Source organism: Pleuronectes platessa, chromosome 15 (genome assembly GCF_947347685.1).
Source record: "Pleuronectes platessa chromosome 15, fPlePla1.1, whole genome shotgun sequence".
NCBI classification, from domain to species: Eukaryota; Metazoa; Chordata; class Actinopteri; order Pleuronectiformes; family Pleuronectidae; genus Pleuronectes; species Pleuronectes platessa.
Genome location: NC_070640.1, coordinates 2,796,430 through 2,817,803, shown reverse-complemented (window position 1 = coordinate 2,817,803; position 21,374 = coordinate 2,796,430). Strand labels below are relative to the sequence as shown.

The 21,374-nt window shown below is 43.2% G+C and overlaps 1 protein-coding gene across 1 annotated transcript in view; it reads right to left on the bottom strand.

The window, feature by feature from the left end:
- The window catches only part of tmem132e (transmembrane protein 132E), a 100,576-nt gene that overhangs the window by 48,632 nt on the left and 30,570 nt on the right, over positions 1–21,374 (bottom strand). The window contains exon 3 of the mRNA XM_053442420.1: positions 5,486–5,597. Within this exon, the coding sequence (XP_053298395.1) occupies positions 5,486–5,597 (112 nt within the window). The remainder of the gene's footprint in view (positions 1–5,485; positions 5,598–21,374) is intronic.

Genomic DNA, 21,374 nt, shown 5'->3' with positions numbered 1-21,374 from the left:
CGTCGTCACAGATAAGGAAGGAGCGGCACCGTTCGCAAAAACAACAATAAAACACGATTAAACAAATCGTCCGGTAGCGTCGGGACATTATCTCAACCTCCTCTGCTGTCATCATGATATCAGAGACTCTGATAGATGTGCTGCTTTAACACCGTGTGGACACAAAAGACACAAGCTGTGTGTGGGCAGTGAAGCTCCAGATACAATCTTCATGTTTCCACTGCAGCAGTGAAATAATAAGACATAATCAAACACATGTTTTCCTCTGCACGGCTCCAGCAGCAGCAGCTGTGTTGTGACACTTCCTTCAAACACCTCCATGCGATTAGACCGTGAACTTTTCACCAACATGTTTCATTTTGCATTGTGTTACCTCATTAAAGGTTGAGGTTTCAGAAGACACAAATAAACCACAATGACCCTTAAAGGAGGTTTTTCTGTGAACTCTCCTCATCTCTGGTTTCCCTCGTCTATTCCCTGAAGCTTTAATTTAAACCGATAATAATAATTCTACATATAAAGGCATTTTTTTTTTAAACTCGTGGGCAGAGACAAGTGAAATGGTTGATTTGGTAACAGAAGGATCAGAGGACGGAAGTAAACACGGCTGAAGAAAGTCGAGCCTTGTCTCCATTAAGTTAATGATGTAGCATGTGTCGAGCACAAAGTCTATATTTTAAAAGCTGCAGCTCGGGGGCCTCGACAGGACTCGGGGGGGGGGGGGGGGGGGGGGGAGATTTCATTCTTTGATCAGAGCTCTGTTTGAACTGATTAATAGGGAGAGATCATTGGATCAAAGCAGCGCGAGGAGAACTCCAGCAGCAGAAGAGGAGGAGAGACGGAGGAGGGGGGGGGGGGGGGGGCGCTCCACGGTTAGAGGCTCTGATACGTATCAGTCAGAGCTAAATATAAGACTTTGGAGGAATCTGGACCAATCGAGTCCCGAGTCCAAGGTTTCATTTGAACTGAGAGGGAACACGAGCCCAGACCCACATCTGTATTTGAAGAACATTTACTCCTCAGTCACACAACTGTGCTCTTTCATTTGCGTTTCCATTCCCCCGAGCAATGAAGGAGCCAATGAGAGGGTCAATCAAACCCGTCCAGGATTCATCTGATGTCGATGAAGCTGGTTTCAACGAGAAGAGGAAATCCTCACTGGACCGGGTACGTCACGCCCCCGGGTCGAAGGAGGTGAACATCTTATTCAAAGCTTCTCAGACTCTAATGATCATTACATTTGTAAAACAGCTGTATCGAGGTTTTCAGGTGTTTTCTCACTTCCTTCACGTCTTTATGCTAAGCTAGGCTAACCAGGCCTTGAGTTGAACAAATGCAGATCCAATTAAGTATTTCAAATTGCTAAAAAACTGCCAGAGTCACTTTTCCGCTGCACCTCACACACTGGTCACGACTTCCAGGTTTGTTTACATCCATCCATTCCTTCAGGGTCACCGGGGGACTGGAGCCAATCACAGGCGGCGTTAACCCTGCGTGGGTCGCCAGCATGTCCCAGACACTTTATACAATAAGATGTTTACTTGCACGTTGTAATAATTTCAGTAAACAGACCCTGGGGAACATGCATTGTCCTTAAATAAACTCATTTCCCCCCCCTGATAGAGGAAATAGATGGGTGGAGTAATGGAGTATTTGTCGGCTTGTTTATTTGTCCTGGCCGGGAGTCGATATCGAGGCACTTTAAATGTGCTCCGGCTCTTTTTCTCGTTTCGTTTTTTGCTGTTTATCGTTGAATTATTCAGAGAGAACACAAGCGTCTTATTAAATGATCCAGTGGTTGTGTGGCTGTGACAGTTGAAACGCTGCAGAACGTTTCTCATTTGAAACCCGTTGACCGCAATCAATAATGCATCGGTTCACGTGGCGTTACCGCTGAGCCGCTGTCGGACGGGGGGGGGGGGGGGGGGGGTCCAGACCGAGGTTTACAGGGGACAGACAAAAAGTAAACATGTCCCCGGCGCTGAGTGAACAGTGAGCTGATGAAGAGGAGGAAGAACAATGAGGAGAGGAGACTGATGAAGAGATCAACATGAGGCCCGGATGGGAAAACACTGTCTCAGGTAGTTTAGAGTAAACACAACCTGATGTTCAGACACAACTGACGCTCAGATGTTGTTCGACTGTGTGTGTGTGTGTGTTGATGTGTGTGTGTGCGTTTGGGTCTCATCAACGCAGGGAGTGTGTATTTGTGTTTTTTGGGGGTTCGGGGGGGTATTTGTTTGCTGCTTGAACACAAACCGACACTTGAATGAAAACAATTACTAAGAACATATTAGATTTCGCCGTATTGCTCCATTTAAACTGGGTAATTATGGAGAGAATTGTCGTGAGATTTTGTGTATTTTTTTGGGCTCATTACTGTAAAGTGTCTGCGGCGGCGTGTCGCTTCTTAGAGGAAGGAAGTTGTGCGCTTGTGAACCCACTCGACATCAAACACAAAGGAAAAGAGCAGTGAACGCTCTTCCTTCATAAAACAAATAAGAATATAATCAAAAAGAAACGCTGCAGGGGACACGAGCCCTGAAAGTGAAAACACAAACTATTCCCAACACACACCGGAGTCATCGTGAACCATTAAAATACACACAACCTGCAGTGCACGTCTATATTTGTGTGTTTCTTTTTGACGAGTTAAAGACGCACAAGAAAGAATTTGAATTCCGACATATTCATGCAAATTAATTGGCAGAAATATTTTTTATTCAGCTCATAGAATCTGAAGTTTCTATTTGACAAAAGTAGAGAGTTGAAGCATTCGCATTTTTATCACGTTAAATACTTTTGGCTGCAAATCAATACGTGCAAATTGTAGAGTTCAAGGTACTTGTACATAACATAAGTTTTGGGCTTTCCTGTAACTTTCTAATTCTACTACACTGTGAGTTTTTACTCCTCCACATTTGACTGACAGCTGACAGCTGACAGCTGAGTGGATGTTTCTGATGAACTGAAGGAGAGTTCCTTAATGTGCAGAGGAAATTTAGTATGAACCAGTTGAAAAAGCCTCATAGATTAACTAGAATATGATGATCTTATAGAATATGATGTATATAGATTATAAAAGTGTATAAAAGCAAATGAGCTCAACCTTAAACTTGTAGTACTTTTACTTGTCATACAGGAAGTGTATTTTTCTGGTGATACAAACTTTTACTTGTTTTAAATGCTGAATTCTTTCTTGTAGTGGATTATTTTAATACTACTTTCAATTAAGTAAATTATCTTCTTCAACAAGTGTGAAAAGTTAGAAAACAACAACAAAATATGTGTCATTGCTGTGAAAATGACAAATATGATTCATTTCCTACACAACCAGACTAAAGCCACGTTGTGTAGGATTATTAGAAAAGTGTGACACACACACAACGATGCATCTACAGATGAAAAACAACATCTGGACCCAGCTTTGCTTCCGCTGACTCATCCTTCCACAAACACTGACTTATAATAAGTTGATGCTCTAATCATTTAAAGATAAATATATATATATATATGAAAAATAACATTACTTTAGGAAATTAGTTTTCTGCTAAAGTCGGTTTACGTAACAACAAATAGCTTGAGAAGTTGTTTTTTTTATGCCAGTGACACAAAAGAGGAAAACATCAGGAATCCTCAATTAATGGGGGGGGGGGGGGGGGGGGGGGGGCAATTTGTGAAGCAATTTCACAACACGGAGAATCCTGAGTGAGTGCGTTTCACACAATAAAGATTTCATTCTCATGTTCAATCAATTCAATGAGAACAAAGCATCAGAAAACAACACAATCCTTCTCACTGCACCGGGCCTATGTGTGGCTGCTCGGCTCGGGGTCGTCTTCTGGGTTTCTGACTAAATGCAGCATGACACAGTGTTCCTCTGCCCCTGCTTGACCCCCCCCCCCCCCCACTGGACGTTTCCCACACTGTGACAGGGTGGCAGAGATTACATGACACGGGTCACTAAATATAGCCAGAGAGGCCACTGAGGCGCCAGGGAGTAAACAAAGGAGCAGCTCGGTGTCCAGGTGAGGGACACTCTCTGTCTCCTCGGGTGGACACTGAGGTTTGGACCTGACGTCTGATTCTCTGTGTGACTCCTGCAGCTTTGGTTCTTAACGACCTGAAAACATCACGTAACAAGACTTCACGCTAATTAACCGTGATGCCCCCCCACTGTGACGAGTTCAGGGCCTCATGTAAAAAAAACAGTGAACCCAATGTGACCGATGCCCTGTCCACACTAACTTCTTCCTCTGTGTTTGGGTGTCGCGTCTACGTGTAATGTGCAGATTTTTGTGTATCTCTCTAACTATGTGTGTACATGTTAAATTGTGCACGTGCACGGAGGTCACTCTCACATGCAACAGTTACACCTTCACAGACTAAAGAACGACAACTGCAGCGGAAACTTTGACGTCCCACTATCTGCATGTACGGTAAAAACATTATGGACTAATACAAGTTAACGATCTCTTATGCTGACATCAGTTAAAAAAGTTTTGGTTCCTTATGAAACTGAGATGGGACAAACTGGAATATGGCAGATGAGAAATAAACTAAAGCAAAGATAATAGTAATAATAGTTTCTTTAGTGAGAGAAGGCGCAGAGGCCTTTGTTGGTCATTTCCTTATGAAACCACATTTATATGGATATTCACTACATCCATTCATAAATATCAGACCCCTTAAATACACCTGACTTCATTAAGATCCATTAATTATTCCCTGAGAAAGTAACAAACACTTTTGAAAGATCCTGAATCCACCTCCACCAAAGTTCTGTTTAAAAAACCCGTCCGGCAGTTTTTGTGTAATCCTGCGAACTAACAAACCAAATGATGACACAACCTCCTCGGCTGGAGATAAACAACAAAAACACATTAATAAGCTCTGAACAATTTACAACAATATTCAGTTTGAAAATCACTCAGCAGCCGTAGAGAGCTGCATCCACTTGGACTCATTACTGTCCCGTCAGCCTCTGCAGGACGGGGGGGGGGGGGGGGGGGGGACGACGACACTGGCTGTTGTCTCCACTTCAGAGGAACTCTTCATAATGACTGCTCTCAGACACGATCTTATCTGAAAGTTATGTTAATGTCCGTGGTCACAGTCGTCCACCTCATCTCCCCACGTCCACTGGATTAACAGCAGATGTAGTGAGACTAAGGAGATAACATTCAGTTCATTAAACCTTGTGCTTCAGTCACCGCCACCGGCCGGAGCTGGGTTTTATCTTCCGTGGCTCCTGGGGCGTTTATGAAGAGTGGTCGTGCATGATTTTTAAAAGTTGCCTTTAATCAGAGAGCGAGAGAGAGAGAGCGAGAGAGAGAGAGAGCTGTGACTGGTTTCAAACTGGGAAACCTTCGCCCCAGTGTCGAGGACGATGGACATCCTGGAACCGAGGGACTGGGATGGGACAGGGTGCTCGGGGCTGGGGTCTGTTGACTTACCCCTGTTTGACTCCTTTGTTCTTGTTCACCTCGATGGTGGCGATGGAGTGCTTGGCGCCGGACTGCACCTCCCAGTCCACCTTCCACTGGGCGTTCTTGGACCTGGTCTGGAGCAGGTTCACCCCCTTCTTTGCTTTGACCCTGGAAAAAGAGAAAGAGGAGAAGAGAGAACGGGACGGGTGAGTTTCACTGGAGGCTGTGATTTACGGGCGAGGTCGGAGGTGAGCGCCCTCCGTGTGGGGGGGGGGGGACCTCCTCCTCGCATTGCATCATGGCAAAAGCAATTCCACAGATGAATCAATAACTGAGATGAATGGAGATGACGGGGGGAGGATCCACGAGGGCGGAAGAGCAGCACCGGGTCACATGGGACGTTTATACGCTCTAATTAAACACCTGAAAGCCTTCACACTCTGAGAGAGGGAACTTTATCTAATTACTTTTAATGTTGAGTTTCCTAAAGACACAACATGACGATGCTTTATTGGTTCTGAGGTGAGAGGCTTCGTCCTTCACCTCCTCAGGGAGAACCTGCTGCAGCTGGAGGAGTCACATGTTCTGCTCAAGGGCACTTCAGGAGGGAGCAGGTTTGAATCTGGAACCTCACACAGACTACTGTCTCTTTATGTTTGTCTGTGTTCAGGATGTGAAACCTGAAATAAGTCTTTGCTAAAATTATGGCTTTGAATATTGATATGATTCACACTTCGATGTACTAGACACATGTTGAAGAACAGTATTTTTTTTATTAGCATGTTATCGTGCATTTTCACATTCACATACAAATTTCATTAAATTCGTAAGCACTGAATATCAAAATGAAATAAAATATTACAAAATATTCATGTTATTTTTATGATCTTGCTATTAATTAACCTTAACCCTGTCTCTTCTATTGCTTTCACTGTTTTTTGTATAGATTTTATTGTTTTAACATCAAATTGTCTTAATATGTTGGTTTTTTTAAACCTTCAATTTCATGTAAAACACATTAAGCTGCATTCTATTCCATGACAAGTGTATTTTTCTGTATTTTTTCTTTACATAAAATTTACAGAATATCGTTACAGTGGCAGGAGCATCTGGTTCCATTAGTTTTATGAGGTTGCGTCATTTGTTTGCTTCAATAATCCACAAATAATTATCATCCTTTTCACACATTTGATGATTTGTTGCTTATTCAGCATCGACAACTTGAAATGATTTAGAACATTTCACAAACATAATAATGAACCAATTATCAGACAAATTAACTGATTATTAAAGTTACTTAGTTCCAAAGGGGGAGAATTACCGAAGCATGAACATAATGTACCGTCACATACAGTTTTACACTATAAGTGGACATGTATGCACAGATGCACACACAGATGCATCCATACATTTATAATGTCCATAGAGAATATGCATGTACAGTACCTGCCTTCATGTGTGCAAACAAACTCATGTCGATGCATAAATCTTCTGCTGTATCTGCAAATATTACATCTCCCATTAAAAATGAATGTGCCGACGCTCCCAACACTGTTCTGGATGTGGAAACCTATGAAAACATTAAATAAGACCAGTGTAAGATGGAAGTTTCATGTGTACTTTCTGTTTTAGTGGATGTTATTCATCCCAAAGGTTGAATTCCTATATTAAACCTATTTATTTCATTTGCTGCTCATGTTAAGACACAAACAAATAAATAAGGGATAGATTAAATAATAAAAAAGGTAAATAAATAGTAAAAAGAAAATATGATTATTGTGCTATTGGGACATTAAGGTCTGGTATTGATTCCAATATTCATAAAGTACAAAGTGGTCGGACCAGATCTATATCTTTTTACCATTATAATCTATTTACAGTAGCTGCAGCCTCCATAGAGACGTAAACCTGAAACATCTGGAGTCCAATCAATAATGAAAACAATGTCGAAAGTGACTGAAAGTTGCAGGAAGGATTTCTGATGACAAAATTAATATTTCTGTTTCGTAAAACGCTTAAAAAAACCAACATGGAATCCAGATCTTTTATGAGTTGATATGATCTGATTTCCTTTTCATGTGTTTCCCAGAGAGGGATCCAATCAGCAGCGAGCAATCTGAAATGGCAGCCGTCCTCTGTGACTTCATCTAGACCTGATATCACCATGTCCACCGGCAGAATACTAAAAACCAAACGGCACAAAAAAAGAAAGCAAACAGAGTCCCAACACTCCCAGTTATCCTGCGTCTGGTTATCTGACCACAGAGACTCGGCCTCACTTCTGCTTGATGGAGACAAACAGCTCGTCCACGGAGACGCACATTATCGATCCCTCCGTCTCATTTTCATGAAACACTAGACAGAGATGAATTATTTACATATCTGGCTTCTGTTTGTCTGCTCGGTGCCATCGAGACAACTCACTAATAACCCGTCTGGGACGTGATAATAACTTTGTGTTGCCTCAGATAAACGTTTTAAAACTTCTTCATGGAAACTTTAAACTGGTAATAAAATCCCATCAGAGTGTTTCCACAGGCGGACTCCCCGGGACAGACTCATTGGAAGTATTAAACCTGAATCACATTTCCTCTCCACTGCTGCATCGACATTCAGGGGCTGAAAGTTTCCGGCTCTTGAAACATCTCCCAAGATTGTTCCATTTATTCCGGTGACAGATAAAGAAAGTCTGAAGTCCCACTGAGTCGTTTCCGTTTGCTGCACTAACATGCGCCCGGTGCACGGAGCGCTCAGCCGTGATGGGGGGGGGGAGAGGATCAGACCGGATCTGGATTTTAATGTTTTCACCGTTACTCTCTGTTTTATGCTCATGATACTTAAAAAAGTGATTAAAGAAAACTCTTGCAGCCTTATAATAATTATTCCATATTAACAAATACAGGGTGTAATGTCGCATACCGCTGACTAACCATCTGAAATCATTTGAAATGGAAGGAGTTGAGGTTTATGACCTGTACTGCAACCGGCCACCAGGGGGCGATCAGGAGGATTTGGCTTCACTTTTGGGAAACTGTCATTTCATCCATCTTTATCCATCTATTGTTCAATATTCTATACAACTCTTGGTGCATATTACCAATAAACACGTTAAAGTTATGGCACTTTTATATTAATTTGCTTCTCCTCACTCCTTCATGGCACCGGTGACGGGGATTGAACCACCGACATTCTGGTTAGAGGACGATCCGCTCTACCTTCTCTACCCCCGACGGAAGGACGGAAGGCAGAAATAAGACCGATACACAATATATATATTATATTGGGTATATTATCACATCATTTCATAATGAAGTGATGGAGGATTTTTTATCTTCATCTTCAATACTTTTATTTTGTTGCTGTCATCAGAACATTTAATGAATTCATTGTGATCAGGATTTAAAGAGGATTTAAGGAGATATGACAAAAGACATGTTCCTGAACTACATCAACTTCTGTCTTTAAAGTCCTCTTACTGACTTTTACACGGCTTTGATCTGCATCACATGGTCTCCATCAGTGAAGCTGGTTGAAACCGTCCTCATGGGACCTGACGTGCCCCCCCCCCCCCCGACCCTGAGAGGAGCTGAGGTCGGTTGTACTGAGGGAACATATGAGACATCTTTTTCCTTTTGCTCACGTCTGCTTCAAACCCTCTCGACCCCTCTTCATCTCAAACCATCACTACAGAAGGTTGCAGCTCTTCTTTGTCGTCTTTCATCAAATCCCACACGTGAGAGAAAACACGTTAATTATCTGTTACGTCTCCGTCAGCCGGAGATGAAACAGAAATATGTAACGTTTAAGAAATCATCCCGATGACGCGTGTTCCCTTTGATGTGAGTGGGAAAAGAGGAAAATGGTGAAAACGAGGTGACCTAGTTGCTACTTGATTACTGGAGCCTGTGAAAACACTGATCACCCCCGATGATAATTACACCTCATTGTCGGGCAGAACCATTTCGTGGTGGAGGAGGTAAAACCCCTGATGGGTGATTCTGTGTGTTTATATTCATTAGCTTCACTCACCGGCAGCTTTTTATAAAGGCCACTACATATTCATCATCATCTTTTGAAAGGGGGCCTGTGTGTTCTGCTGAAGCCATGTTTTCAAATCAGACGGCTCTTTTCACAGACGAGGGGGGGGGGGGGCGCCACGTGAATCCGGCTCCTCATTGAACAGAGTTAATGCTGATTAATCAAAGGGCAGAAAGCAGCGATAACACTCAGTTCCCAAACTCTCAGGGTCTCCACGAGCCCGGCTGCTGCTGCTGCTGCTCGGGGAGAAGATGGAGAAGATGGAGAAGATGGAGAAGATGGAGGCGTGAGGCCCTGAGACGGAGCTGCTACCTGCTCACTCCTCACAGAAGCCTCCTGCCACCGCGACACCTCTCAGACTGGGAGGTGCTGCTCGTTCACTTCGCTCGCCCCCCCCGCAGCTTCCAGTGACAAAGACATCACTGAAACATCCACTGATTAAAATACATGTTTTGCAATTATGGTTTACAGGAGACTGGAAGTGCAGATGTGAGAAGCTGCAAAAGGCAGAGACGGTAATATCAGAGCATATCTCTGAAGTATTAAAAAGGTAAGTGAACCCCTGTCCTCTACCTTTGTACACATATAAGTAGAGAGAATATATAAGTACGAAACATATTAAGATAGAGATCAAGATACAAGATACATTTATTGATCCCAAACACTACATGCAGATGAGGGAGATTTGTCCTCTGCTTTTGATCCATCTGGTGAACACAGCAGGACACACAGAGCAGTGAGCAGCCATGCACGGCGCCCGGGGAGCAGATGTTGGGGGAGTAAGGTGCCTTGCTCAGGGGCACTTAGACAGTGGGGGGAGGGAGAGTGCTCTTTGGACTTTGGAACAGATCCAGGTGTTGTCCATCCAGGTATGTTTTTATTGTCACTGCGAGGAGTCGAACCAGAAACCTTCTGGTCTGATGTCCGTAACTTTCTGCCACTAATCCACCGCCTTCCCCAAAGTACTTATTAAGTACTTATACTGTAGTACACAGTGTGACACAGTGTGCATATGTAATACGGGGGTTCAGGAGCTACCACAGACTCTTTAAATACCTGCTAGATGAAAAATCACACGTTTCCCTAAAAAGAGAAACTCACACTGTCGACCAATTTGTCCCGAGCGTAACATGTTCAACAAAGGTTCTGTGGAAGTAGAACTCGTGTGACACTGTGTTTAGCAAACAAATCATTAAAATCCCTCTCGACACTGTTTTGTTTGACCTCTGTTCCAATTACAGCGTCCCTGTCTCTTCCTGTGTGTCTCTCTGTGTCTCTCTGTGTCTCTGCCTCTAGTCGCTCGGAGGCCAATGTCCTCATGACCCATTTATGACACTCGCTGCCAGAAATCATGTGAACCGCGGCGGCGCCACACGCTGTAATTTAATCCAACTGGCTGCCGTTAATAAATAACGTGTGAAAAGCAGGACTAAATCAAATCACAGCCTCCAAGTCTTTAATTTTGTTCCTTAATGGAGCTGTGGAAGATTATTTATTGAAAATATTTGAAGAGAACGTCGCCTCAGGCAGAGCAGAGACAAAACGGGACTTTTCTTTTTCTTCTCCCCAGTGTAATGAAACTCATGGTAAGAATGCATTTTAAGACGTGAATGTATTTTATAATTTGATTTAAGTTTCATAATAAAACGTCAAACCCTCGTACGGTGCTGGATGAATACGAATTATTTAAAAGAGTAAAGGTTCGTGCATGTTGAGAAACAGCAGAGAAGTGACTCCTGACACATGATGGAGACGTGTTTAAAGATGTCACTGGTCGAGCAGCAGTGTCGTATAAAAGCTTATTGTATCAATTCAAACAGGAACACGTTTTTTATGGCCCAAAATCAAAACTTTGGAATACTTTTATTGTCGTTCAAAACTAATACGAAAGATAGAGAGACATCTAAAGCAGGGGTTTTCAACTGGTTTTGTCCCAGGGACCACCATTCTAGAAAGTAATCCACGGCCCACTGATGTGCCTAAGCGCGCGTGCCTATGTGTGTTTGTGTGTGTGTGTGTGCGTGCGTGGATAGAAGGAAGTTTTAACATTTGGTTTTCCATGTTGGTTTTATTTATAAAAAACGGTTGATTTTCAGTGCTTAAGAATTGAAAACAAAATTACCCAAGCCGGTTTCAAGGTTCCCCTCATCACCTTTATATTATTTTAGACATATTTTTCTTATTTTAAATATTTTTCACGGTATTCAAGAGTAATCTGGAAATGTGTTCGAATTTTGCGGACCCCCTGCAATGCCGTCGCGGACCACCAGGGGGCCGCGGACCACTGGTTGAATACCCCTGATCTAACGCAATAATAAGTGTACATTGCTCACATAATCCTGCAGATGTAGGTATATTGCAAGTGAGAAAGTATAAAGAGTAGATTGCTCGTTTAAATTGTAAATATAAGTCTATTGGGCGTTTATCGGATAAGGATTTGATCTCAATCAGCAAATCGTGTTGTCGTTGCTTAACTTTGAATGTGACCTCCTCCACAAATCAAATCCAGTCTCTGTCTCCGTGTCCATTCATCTCAATCAACCTCAATATATAATGGAATCGGTGTGTCCGTCCATCCAGCCCCCCCCCCCCCCCCCCACTGCTCACTAACCTACCAAGTGTTTTCCAAATTGTTATGTTTTTCCATCTGGAGTTTCCTCGGTGAGAAACATTTTGCAGCGCGCTCTGCTTCAGGGCCTTTAATCTAACTCCTTCTTCCTAAAAAGATGTAAATGCCAATAACCACTTTACAAACTTCCTCTGCAGCGTAACGATTTCACCTCGAGAGACGGCGACTCCTGTGAGCGAGGAACACGGCTCCACCCTCGGATCAGGAGCAGAGATCTTATCAATCATCTGGAGCACTTTGATATCTCTGGTATTTATCTCCACCAGTTAACAGCTTTGAGGGGTTTTTCACCCCTGCACAGCTGGAGAACCGGAGCCGGTGCTGAGTCTGCCAGGGACGGACTTTTTAATGGGGGGGGGGGGGGGGGGGGGGGGGGGCAGAAAATTAGAAGAGGAGAGAGAGAGGAGCTGGGGAAATATCGCAGAGCAAATTGCAAAAATTTGAAACTGCAGCTGCCGGTCGGTGGCGGCGCTGATCTGATTTATTCCTCGTGTGATAAATGTGGCTCCTGGAAAAATGAGACGTGGTTAACAACGGCACGTCCCTGGTTATCAAGTGTGTCCTCACAAAGACGAAGTTAAATTCTTCCAGAAGAGACGAGTAAAGCCCGATGATTACAGCAGAGATCAAACAGGTAAGATGTCCTCCTGCTAAACGCTGCAATTACACAACGTCTCTGAGACTCTTAAGAAGTTAACACTTATTCTGTTTCTTTTACACTCAGAGCCGGAACTTTAAGACACGGCGTCTCTGAGCACAACAAGTCAATGAAACAGAGTTTTAAAGGGTAAAGCTGCAATTATTCTACTGTCCTCACTGGTTCCTGCTAAAGTATAAAATCGTTCTTTTTGTAAAAGAAGGTCACAATTTTTATAGTTTTCTTTTTACGTAGAGATGTGTCTGCAGCTGGGCACCGTGTTCTTTTTTTAAAAGGTTATGGTGGGGACCGTTTGTTGGGGACTATTTTCAGCCGTGGATGAATACAGAGCTTCACGTTCAGCTGCAGGATTGAAAAACTGTGATTTACCCAAAAAGCTGTAACCTTTCTTAATGGAGCTCCTCCGGCTCCGTCCCCCATTTAAAACACCTCAATTCTGCTTGTTGTCTTTGTTCTAAAGGGTAAAGCTGCCACAATGCTACAGTTGTTTTTACGATAGTCAAATCTTTAAAAACATGGTTTATAGTTAAAAACATGTTTGCAGCTGCTCACATTTAGAGAAGGTTACTCAGGGACTACTTTCAGCCGTGGATGCACATTCGAGGCTCTATTATTGTTACAGATTATATTTGACCTTCAGCAGCAGGATGCAAACGGGACTGAAGCTGTGATTTGTAGAAATGTCTGTGTAATATAAATATATAACATATTCTGAAACAGTCGATATTTCTCTACACTGTATATACCGGTTTAATCCCATTTAGATATTTTTTCTACATATTGTTGTTTATTTCTATTTCTTTATACTCCTTCCCCAAAGTAGTGCTACTCATGTGTTGTCTTCTGCTGCTGTAACATTGCACATTTTCCCATTAAGGCATTAATAAAGGACTTCTTATCTTATCTTAATTTATCTGAGTGCATTGTACCAACGGATCACTGTAACATGTGGTTAATTTTCTATATGCAATTAAGTTTTGACTACACAATATTTAGTTGTGAAGTCAAGTTGTTGTCGTTTTTGGTCCTTTTTGTGGAAACATAGAATTTAACCCAAGTCGTGTCTGAGTCACTGCCTTGGATCTACAAACCATCAGACCCAGCACATACAGTATAATATATATATATTCATATATATATTTATATAAAATCTCTGGCCAAACTGGGATGAATCACTGCAGCTCCTCTTGAACCAGGTTTTATTCTCTCTTTTCTCTTATCAGTAAAAATAAATCATCGCAGATAATATCGTCCCTCCTCAAATATAAGGAACAGTGGGATGGGATTTGAATCAGAGTTTTTCTCGGGGTAATAAAGGTCAATGGGTTTTAAACCAGTATGGCCCCATATTCATATTTACTTTTCTACAGGTTTTATGAAAATAAAAACTGAAAACTTCTTATTACAGATTTTCTACTTAAAATTTACTTTTGAAACAAGTTGTTGCAGCTCAAGGTGCTTTAACACTTTAACAGATACAGACGCTTCATTTACTGACACAATCAAAGGTGTTAAAACAATAACTTTTTAAACTGTTAACATAAAAGTTTAATTATTTAAAAGCAACCTTAACTTTTGTGTTGCTATTAAAGCAAATGAAAACTGAGGATTCTCTTCTATAAGCTGTGATTCATATATTCTTCCCTCTGTCTGTAATTATCCTGTTGTACTATTATAAGTCAAATTTTGTGTATTTGTGATGCTGTATATTTAGTATTGTATCGTTTGTATAGATGTAGTTTTTAATATGAGCCATGTCTCCCACACTTCACATGTGTTTTGGGTTTAAGGTTTTTAATTCCCATCTGTCGTTAAATCTGAGTTTTCACATTTCAGGTTGGTCTGTGTATATTTTAATTTCTTTTGCCTTGAAGATTTCATCTTTGTAAAATCACCACGTTTCAAGACCCAGTACTTATTTTCACTGCGAAAGAAATTATAGCTAAATAATAATTACAGTCAAAAATAAGAGCCACAGTGTAATAAACACGAAATATCTTTTAAATAAACATAAAAAGGGGAGAAATGGTCTAAATAGCGAGAAAACGAATATGGAGACGACAAATTTTTGTTATATTTTTCCAGTGATTACAAGAGAAATCATTTCTCTCCACTCGAGGTGACAAATCAGTAAATGATAACCACCTCTCTCATTTCACCGACTCCATCTCGAGCTCCGCCAGCTCCACAACAGAATTATTCCCTTTGATGCGGCTTGATTATGTTTCTTTACACAAACACCCCCTCGATATCCCCCCCCCCACGTCTGCCAGCCCCCGGACAGATTGGACTCTGGTCCTTGGCGTCCACCGGTGGCGTGCGACCTGGTAAACAGACATCTGATGATCGCAGAGGGCAGGGACGGAACCCTCCCCGTGGCCCGATCGGGGGAGCGAGGCCCCCCCGGTGGACGGGCCCGGGCTTCACCTTCGTCCCTTTAGCGACTCTCACGGACGAAGGCAGAAAAGTAAATAAACAAGCAGAAAGTCAGTGCCCGGCGTCCCAGAGGCATTAGCTGCACTCCCCTTTTGCATTTCAGCACAAACAGGCTTTCTCCCCAACAGCTAAATCTGTCCGGCAAAGCCCCCCCCCCCCCCCCCCCCCCCTCCCCCCCAACCCACTCGTGTGCAGGCAGAAGCTCCATTAGTTCCTCTGAGGCGGCACTTTGCAAACAACCTCGCCACTCGTGCTCTTGTGCAGACACAACAAATTCCTTTTCACGAAGATATGCATAATTCAAAATAAGTGCAGATTTTTTTTTATTTGTCCTTGGCCGGTTGTGGACGTGGTGCTTTCATGTGTCCGGTGACATGTGGTTTATTTATTTATTTACGCTCACGCCGCCGTGCACCGCGTTTCAGCCTCAGCGCCGTTCTGCTGCTGCTGCTGCTCAATGTGTTGTGTTGTGTTGTGTTGTGTTGTGTTGTGTTTGGGTTTTGTTTGGAAGCACATAAAAAGTTGTGAGTGCTGGTTTTTTAGAACTTCCCCGGAGCCTTCACTTGACCCCCACGTTCACAACAAACACTAAATCATATCTCATCTGCCTTAAAGACTGAGCCTGATGTAAAGGGAGGAGTGTGAACAACGTGGACCTCCGTGAGGGAACCGCCTCCGTGAGGGAACCGCCTCCGTGAGGGAACCGCCTCCGTGAGGGAACCGCCTCCACCCGGCCGGTCACTGAAGTTCACTGACTGAAGCTGAATGTGCAGAAGAAACACGATCACATGGAAAACTGTGGGAGTTCTTCATTCTTACACACGTCTGCTTGTCTCTTTCTGTTTTCGGACTTATGTAACGTGTCTTTGAACATCGTTAAAAGCACTGAATAATTTAAAAGTATTCATATATTTAATATTAGCACATACTATCATTACAGTTCACGTTAAGGACCACTGCGAATACACTATTAATGACTTATGACTATTATATGATGTTATACAATTGAATTAAGGCATTTGATCTGAGCCTAAAGAATCATTTCTACTCATCCAGACTAAAACTCAGTCCCAGAGTTTTCAAACTAAGTCTTGTTTCCATTGCATCATAAATGCATTTTTTAATCTTACTAATGTGGATGACGCCTGAATGTTGTTGATTTATTGTTGAAGTGATCCTGGCCGCGATGACAACACAATTTAATACAGAGGACCTGACTTGAAACCAGGTCTGAGCTGTGAGCAGTCATAATTCATCTTTTCATATAGCACAGCACGTACCACAGATATTCAGCAGTAGTCCTACGCAGTAATACTATGATTTCATCAGGTAGTTTTTTACTGGAGTTTGGAGTTTGGAGTTTCACATCAGTTTTTGCAATGATGGAGAAAAACAGGAAGTAGCCAGCGTGTGGATGTTGAGCTGCCTGAGCAGAACATGTGGGATGATTGACAGAGGAGGGAACTACTTTCCTGGTCTGCCAGTGAAACATGGAAGAAAACATCTAGTGTGTGTGTGTGTCTCTGTGTTTGTGTGTCTGTTTGTGTTTGTGTCTGTTTGTGTGTGTGTGTGTGTGTGGCTGCAGGGTGCTTGTCAGACTTCTAGGGGGTCGGCGCCCCCGCCTGCTCTCTGCTGGATCCTGGTGTGTACTGGTGTGTACTGGTGCACACATTTTTATTTATTTCTACTTCCCGGCTTCGTTGGTAAACAAAAGAAAAGTTAAACTCTTCACCGAGGCTCAACAGAAACCTGCAGAGTCGTGAATAGACGCCGATGATGATCAGTAGAAGAAGCTGAAATGAGGAGAAGTGACGGTGACTCCCTCGTCGGCTGTGAAACCTGATGACTCCTCCTTTTAAAAAAGCCTTTTTTGTTTCTCGCCTCTGCACAATTCAACCTTCACTGTGTGTGTGTGTGTCTGATTCCAGCAGCTCCTGGGCCCGAGAGACAGAACAACATGCACACGCAGCAGAACCCAGAGGAGAGAGAGAGAGAGGCCTCATGCAACGTGATCGTCATTGTTGCCCCCGAGACCAGAGAGGTGTGAGTGTGGATCCGTGGAGCTGCAGCACCGGGTCAGGCCCGGGCGACCGGAGCAGCCACAGATGTTCACTTGGCCGAGCGGCGCACGGGAGCTGATGCTCGTTACTGGAGTCAGAGGAGAGGACGCTGCTCTCCCAGGCCAGGAGAGAGGACTGGGCCAGCAGGGACATTAGCAGCAGGCCCAGTAATTCAGCCACTTCTGACTGGAATATGAAGAATAAATGCAGACGGGCTTGGACGTGTGGGCCTGAATGTTCAGAATCCTAATCTGAGGATTCACTGGAGGAGAAAAGAGGACGAGCATCCAGTTGTTTGATGATCTGCGTGGAAACAGAACCACAGCGGCTCGTGGAGTTCGGCTCCTCTATTATATTATATTATATTATACTGCATTACATTGCATATTGCATTTCACTTTTTACTTCACTTTTTATATCTTTTATCTATTTACATATGTGTGAATAAATGTTTTTTTTGTATAAATATTAGAAAAAGGGAGTAAATAAGAAGTAAATAGTGAGTAAATTTATATTGTTTCTTTTTATAGCTTTTCTTATGTGAGTTGTATTTATTGTGTTTGTATGTTTTTATGTTTCCAGGCTCATTGTATGCACCAATAACCAGAGCACATTCCTTGTAGGTGTAAACCTACTTGGCAATAAATACTTTCTGATTCTGATTCTGATTCTAAGACGTCTACACTTTTAGTTTTTATGCAGCGATGGAAACAGGGGACACACAAAAAAAACCAGAGAAATGCTTTTTGTGTTTTTAAGGCTACACAAATATTTGCCCCGGCTCGGCGAGTCTGGTGATGTCTGCTGCTACGGAAAAGATCCAGACGTTATAATTACAGTGTTCAGGAGCCGGCTCAGCGTGTCTCTTTTAAGTTTAAGGATCTTAAGAGTTTAAATCTCGGCCGTGTTCCGACTTGCTTCACCTGGATTCCTGCTGCTTAGTGGGAAACACAATTGCAGGTCTGGAGACAGAGGTTTGTTTGTTGCTGCAGCTGCAGATGAAGGAGCCTTTTTTTTTTTATTTCCCCACCTTGGGATGTGCAATTTGTGTGCGTCTGTGGTTCGGGGAGGAGGTACAGAGGGTCGGCCACGCACCAGAGGGTCGGCGGTTTGATCCCCGGCACCTGCAGGCTGCATTCTAAAGTGTCCTTGAGCAAGATGCAGACCCGCAAATAACCATTACACCCCCGACCTGACCCCCTGAGAGTGTGTATGTGCTGCGTGATAGATGGAAAATTACTAAACAAACACAGTAGATTTAATATTTTGACCTAAAAAATTCCTACTTAGCAATTTTAAGTGAAAACAAACATCCTGTTTCTGCACCTTTGTCCACAACTATATGACATACTTCAAGTTTTGTGCAAATCACTTCTTATAGTTACAGTTTTTGTGTAATTCTGCTGAAAAATTAAACCAACCAATAGACAGGAGGGAAATTGTATATGGTTTTACTGATTCAGGAGTTTTGCTTCACTTATTAAGACACATTTACTTTTAAACACTTTGAAAATGTGTTTAAAATCAAGATGTTGTTCTGTGATGGAGTGGAACAGATGTTTGATGACATCACGTCACCATCACATCCAGCTGATCTCCAGCAAGCGGCCGTGAGCTGTGATTGGTCGGAGGTTCAGGTTGGATGTGAACTTCCTGTCGAGACTCAAACCCTGATTGATCCCCCCCCCCCCCCCCCCCCGGAGGGACGAGTCTGAGAAAAACACCCGAAACTGCACATTTAATTAAAACCCTTTAATTCTATTGATGTTCTCAAGTGTTTTTAAAGTTTCTCCTACAGTGGTGACCTAACTACATTAGTGCTGGGGCTGCAGCTCATCAGTGTTCAGGTGGCTGTTGATTCTTTTTTTAACTTTTTAGGCTTTTACTCTTTAAACTCTAATCTAATCTAAATCTAAAACCCAAAGAGACTATTTTTTAAATCGTGTAGAAATCTGAGAAAAATATTAAATCACATTTCAAACCCAGGATTTTGCTTCAAGTTCAGGACAAAACAACCTGACGACACCTGAAGCGTCGCTTTGTCAGTAAACTGCCTTTGTGTTTCCACAGCCCCCCCCCCCCCATGTCAACAACCTGATCCTCATGTGGGAATCGACCACAGGACGTTTCTCTGTGAGGCTGCAGATAGCATCAAAGCTCATCTTCACATTTACGTGCGTCATCTGAGACGATACTGTACGAGGGGTTGAAACCAAAAGCCACACACAGACACACACATACACACACACACACACACACGCACACACAGAAGACTAATGAAGTGATCAGCACACACCCACCTCACTGTGGATGACATCAGTGGTGAACACCCTAACCCTTTCATACATATTTTATGAGCCTCTCCACATTTCCTGCATCTAAATCGTCTAATGTACAGATAAATATAAAGAGCATTAATAAAACAACACATGTTCCACTTACTCCTGTAAAGTAAAAGGACATTTCGTCCCTTTCTTGTCTCAATAACAAGCCGAGTCTGGAGTGAACACATGTTGAACACAGATCCTGACACATGCTTTGAAAACCCTACCTCCCTTTTCTCTCCCACACACACACACAGACACACACAGACACACACACTTGCAGAAGCATGTAGGCGGCGGCACTGGGAGGACATCCTTTCTGAGGACAATTATTCTAACTAGTCTTCCCATCAGCCAGCGCCATGAGCAGGAGACCCTGTGGTGAGCCAGAACCTTTCTGAGGAGGCAAATGGGAAATGGCCACTGTCCAATTTATTTGATAAGGCGAGCAGACCTCAGACCTGCCAGCAGATGTAGGGGGGGGGGGGGGGGCATTTCCCTGAGTTCAAATCCTTCTGCATACAGTGTGATTATAATAATATTTCCCCTGACTTCAGGTCAGATCTTCAGAGTTCAGGGGGCGCCGAGCGACTGTTAGCTCGGAGGACAACGCACCGACTCGGAGCTCGAGCACCGAGACGTCCGGGCCCGCTGCCGCTCGGTGGAGCGTGAGATCCCGGTGCTGCAGCTCGTGAGCAGCAGTGATCACAACACAGTGCAAGTGGGAAACTGAGCTTCCCTTCAAGGTACCGACAGCAGGAGATTAAATTCACAGATCCTCTGTAGCAGGAGGGTGTGGGGGGGGGGCGTCACCGCTGCTGATGCTCTCAACTTTTCCCCTGAGGAACTTCTATTTCATATTGGACAGCTCCAAGTAAAACTAGCTCCCTCTGGAGAGTCTCACCCACGCAGAGGCTGGTAAAGAAGAAATGCCATCCGTCTCTGGAGACACACAAACACCCACACACTCACAGACCCACACACACACCCACCCACAAACACCCACACACAAGCACAAACACAGACACACACTCAGTTGCGGGAATGATGCCTTCACTGTAGATAAATAAACCTTCACAAAGAAGTGGCCTGCAGTGTTCTGTCAAGTGAAGCTTTGAAGTGATCGCAGAGAACACGGATCTAACATGTGTTGAGAAACAAAGTTTTCAAACATATAACGTGTGTTAAAGAGGGGGGGGAGGGGGGGGGGCATGTTCACTTTGTGCTGTAACGAATGAGACAAAGGTGCAGAAACACAAAGATCATGTTCAGGATTCAGTTTGTTAATTATCAAACAACAATGCAGAATATGATTTCTGCAAAGGGAGGATTTGATTTAAAATCTTTAAATTAATCTGAACAGTTCCATTCATTATCTATGAATCGTCTTTTCTTTAAGGTCCATTGAGCTAAAGATGGATTCAACCTGGAGACAGATCAGCAGCTTCAACCATTCACATCTATGGTCATTTTACTGGAGGCCTATGAAGCAACTAAGCTCCTGATTGAGGCCCCGCGGCCACCAGGGGGCCCCACAGTCAAATGTCACCCTGCCCCGGGCCCCCAGGTGTACAGGGCCGGTTCTAGACTCAGGTCAGTGGGAGACAGTCGAACCATCCAGAGGAAACTCCACAAAGATTCTAACCAGGAACCTTCTCGCTCAGAAAATCTACAAATTTCATTGACAAAACTGTTATTTGTGTGTCCCAGATAATAATCATCATATTCATCAACAGTATAATAATAATCATTACCATGCAGCCTTGCCTCACAGTTCTGCCTTCTAGATGAGCCCCTGGC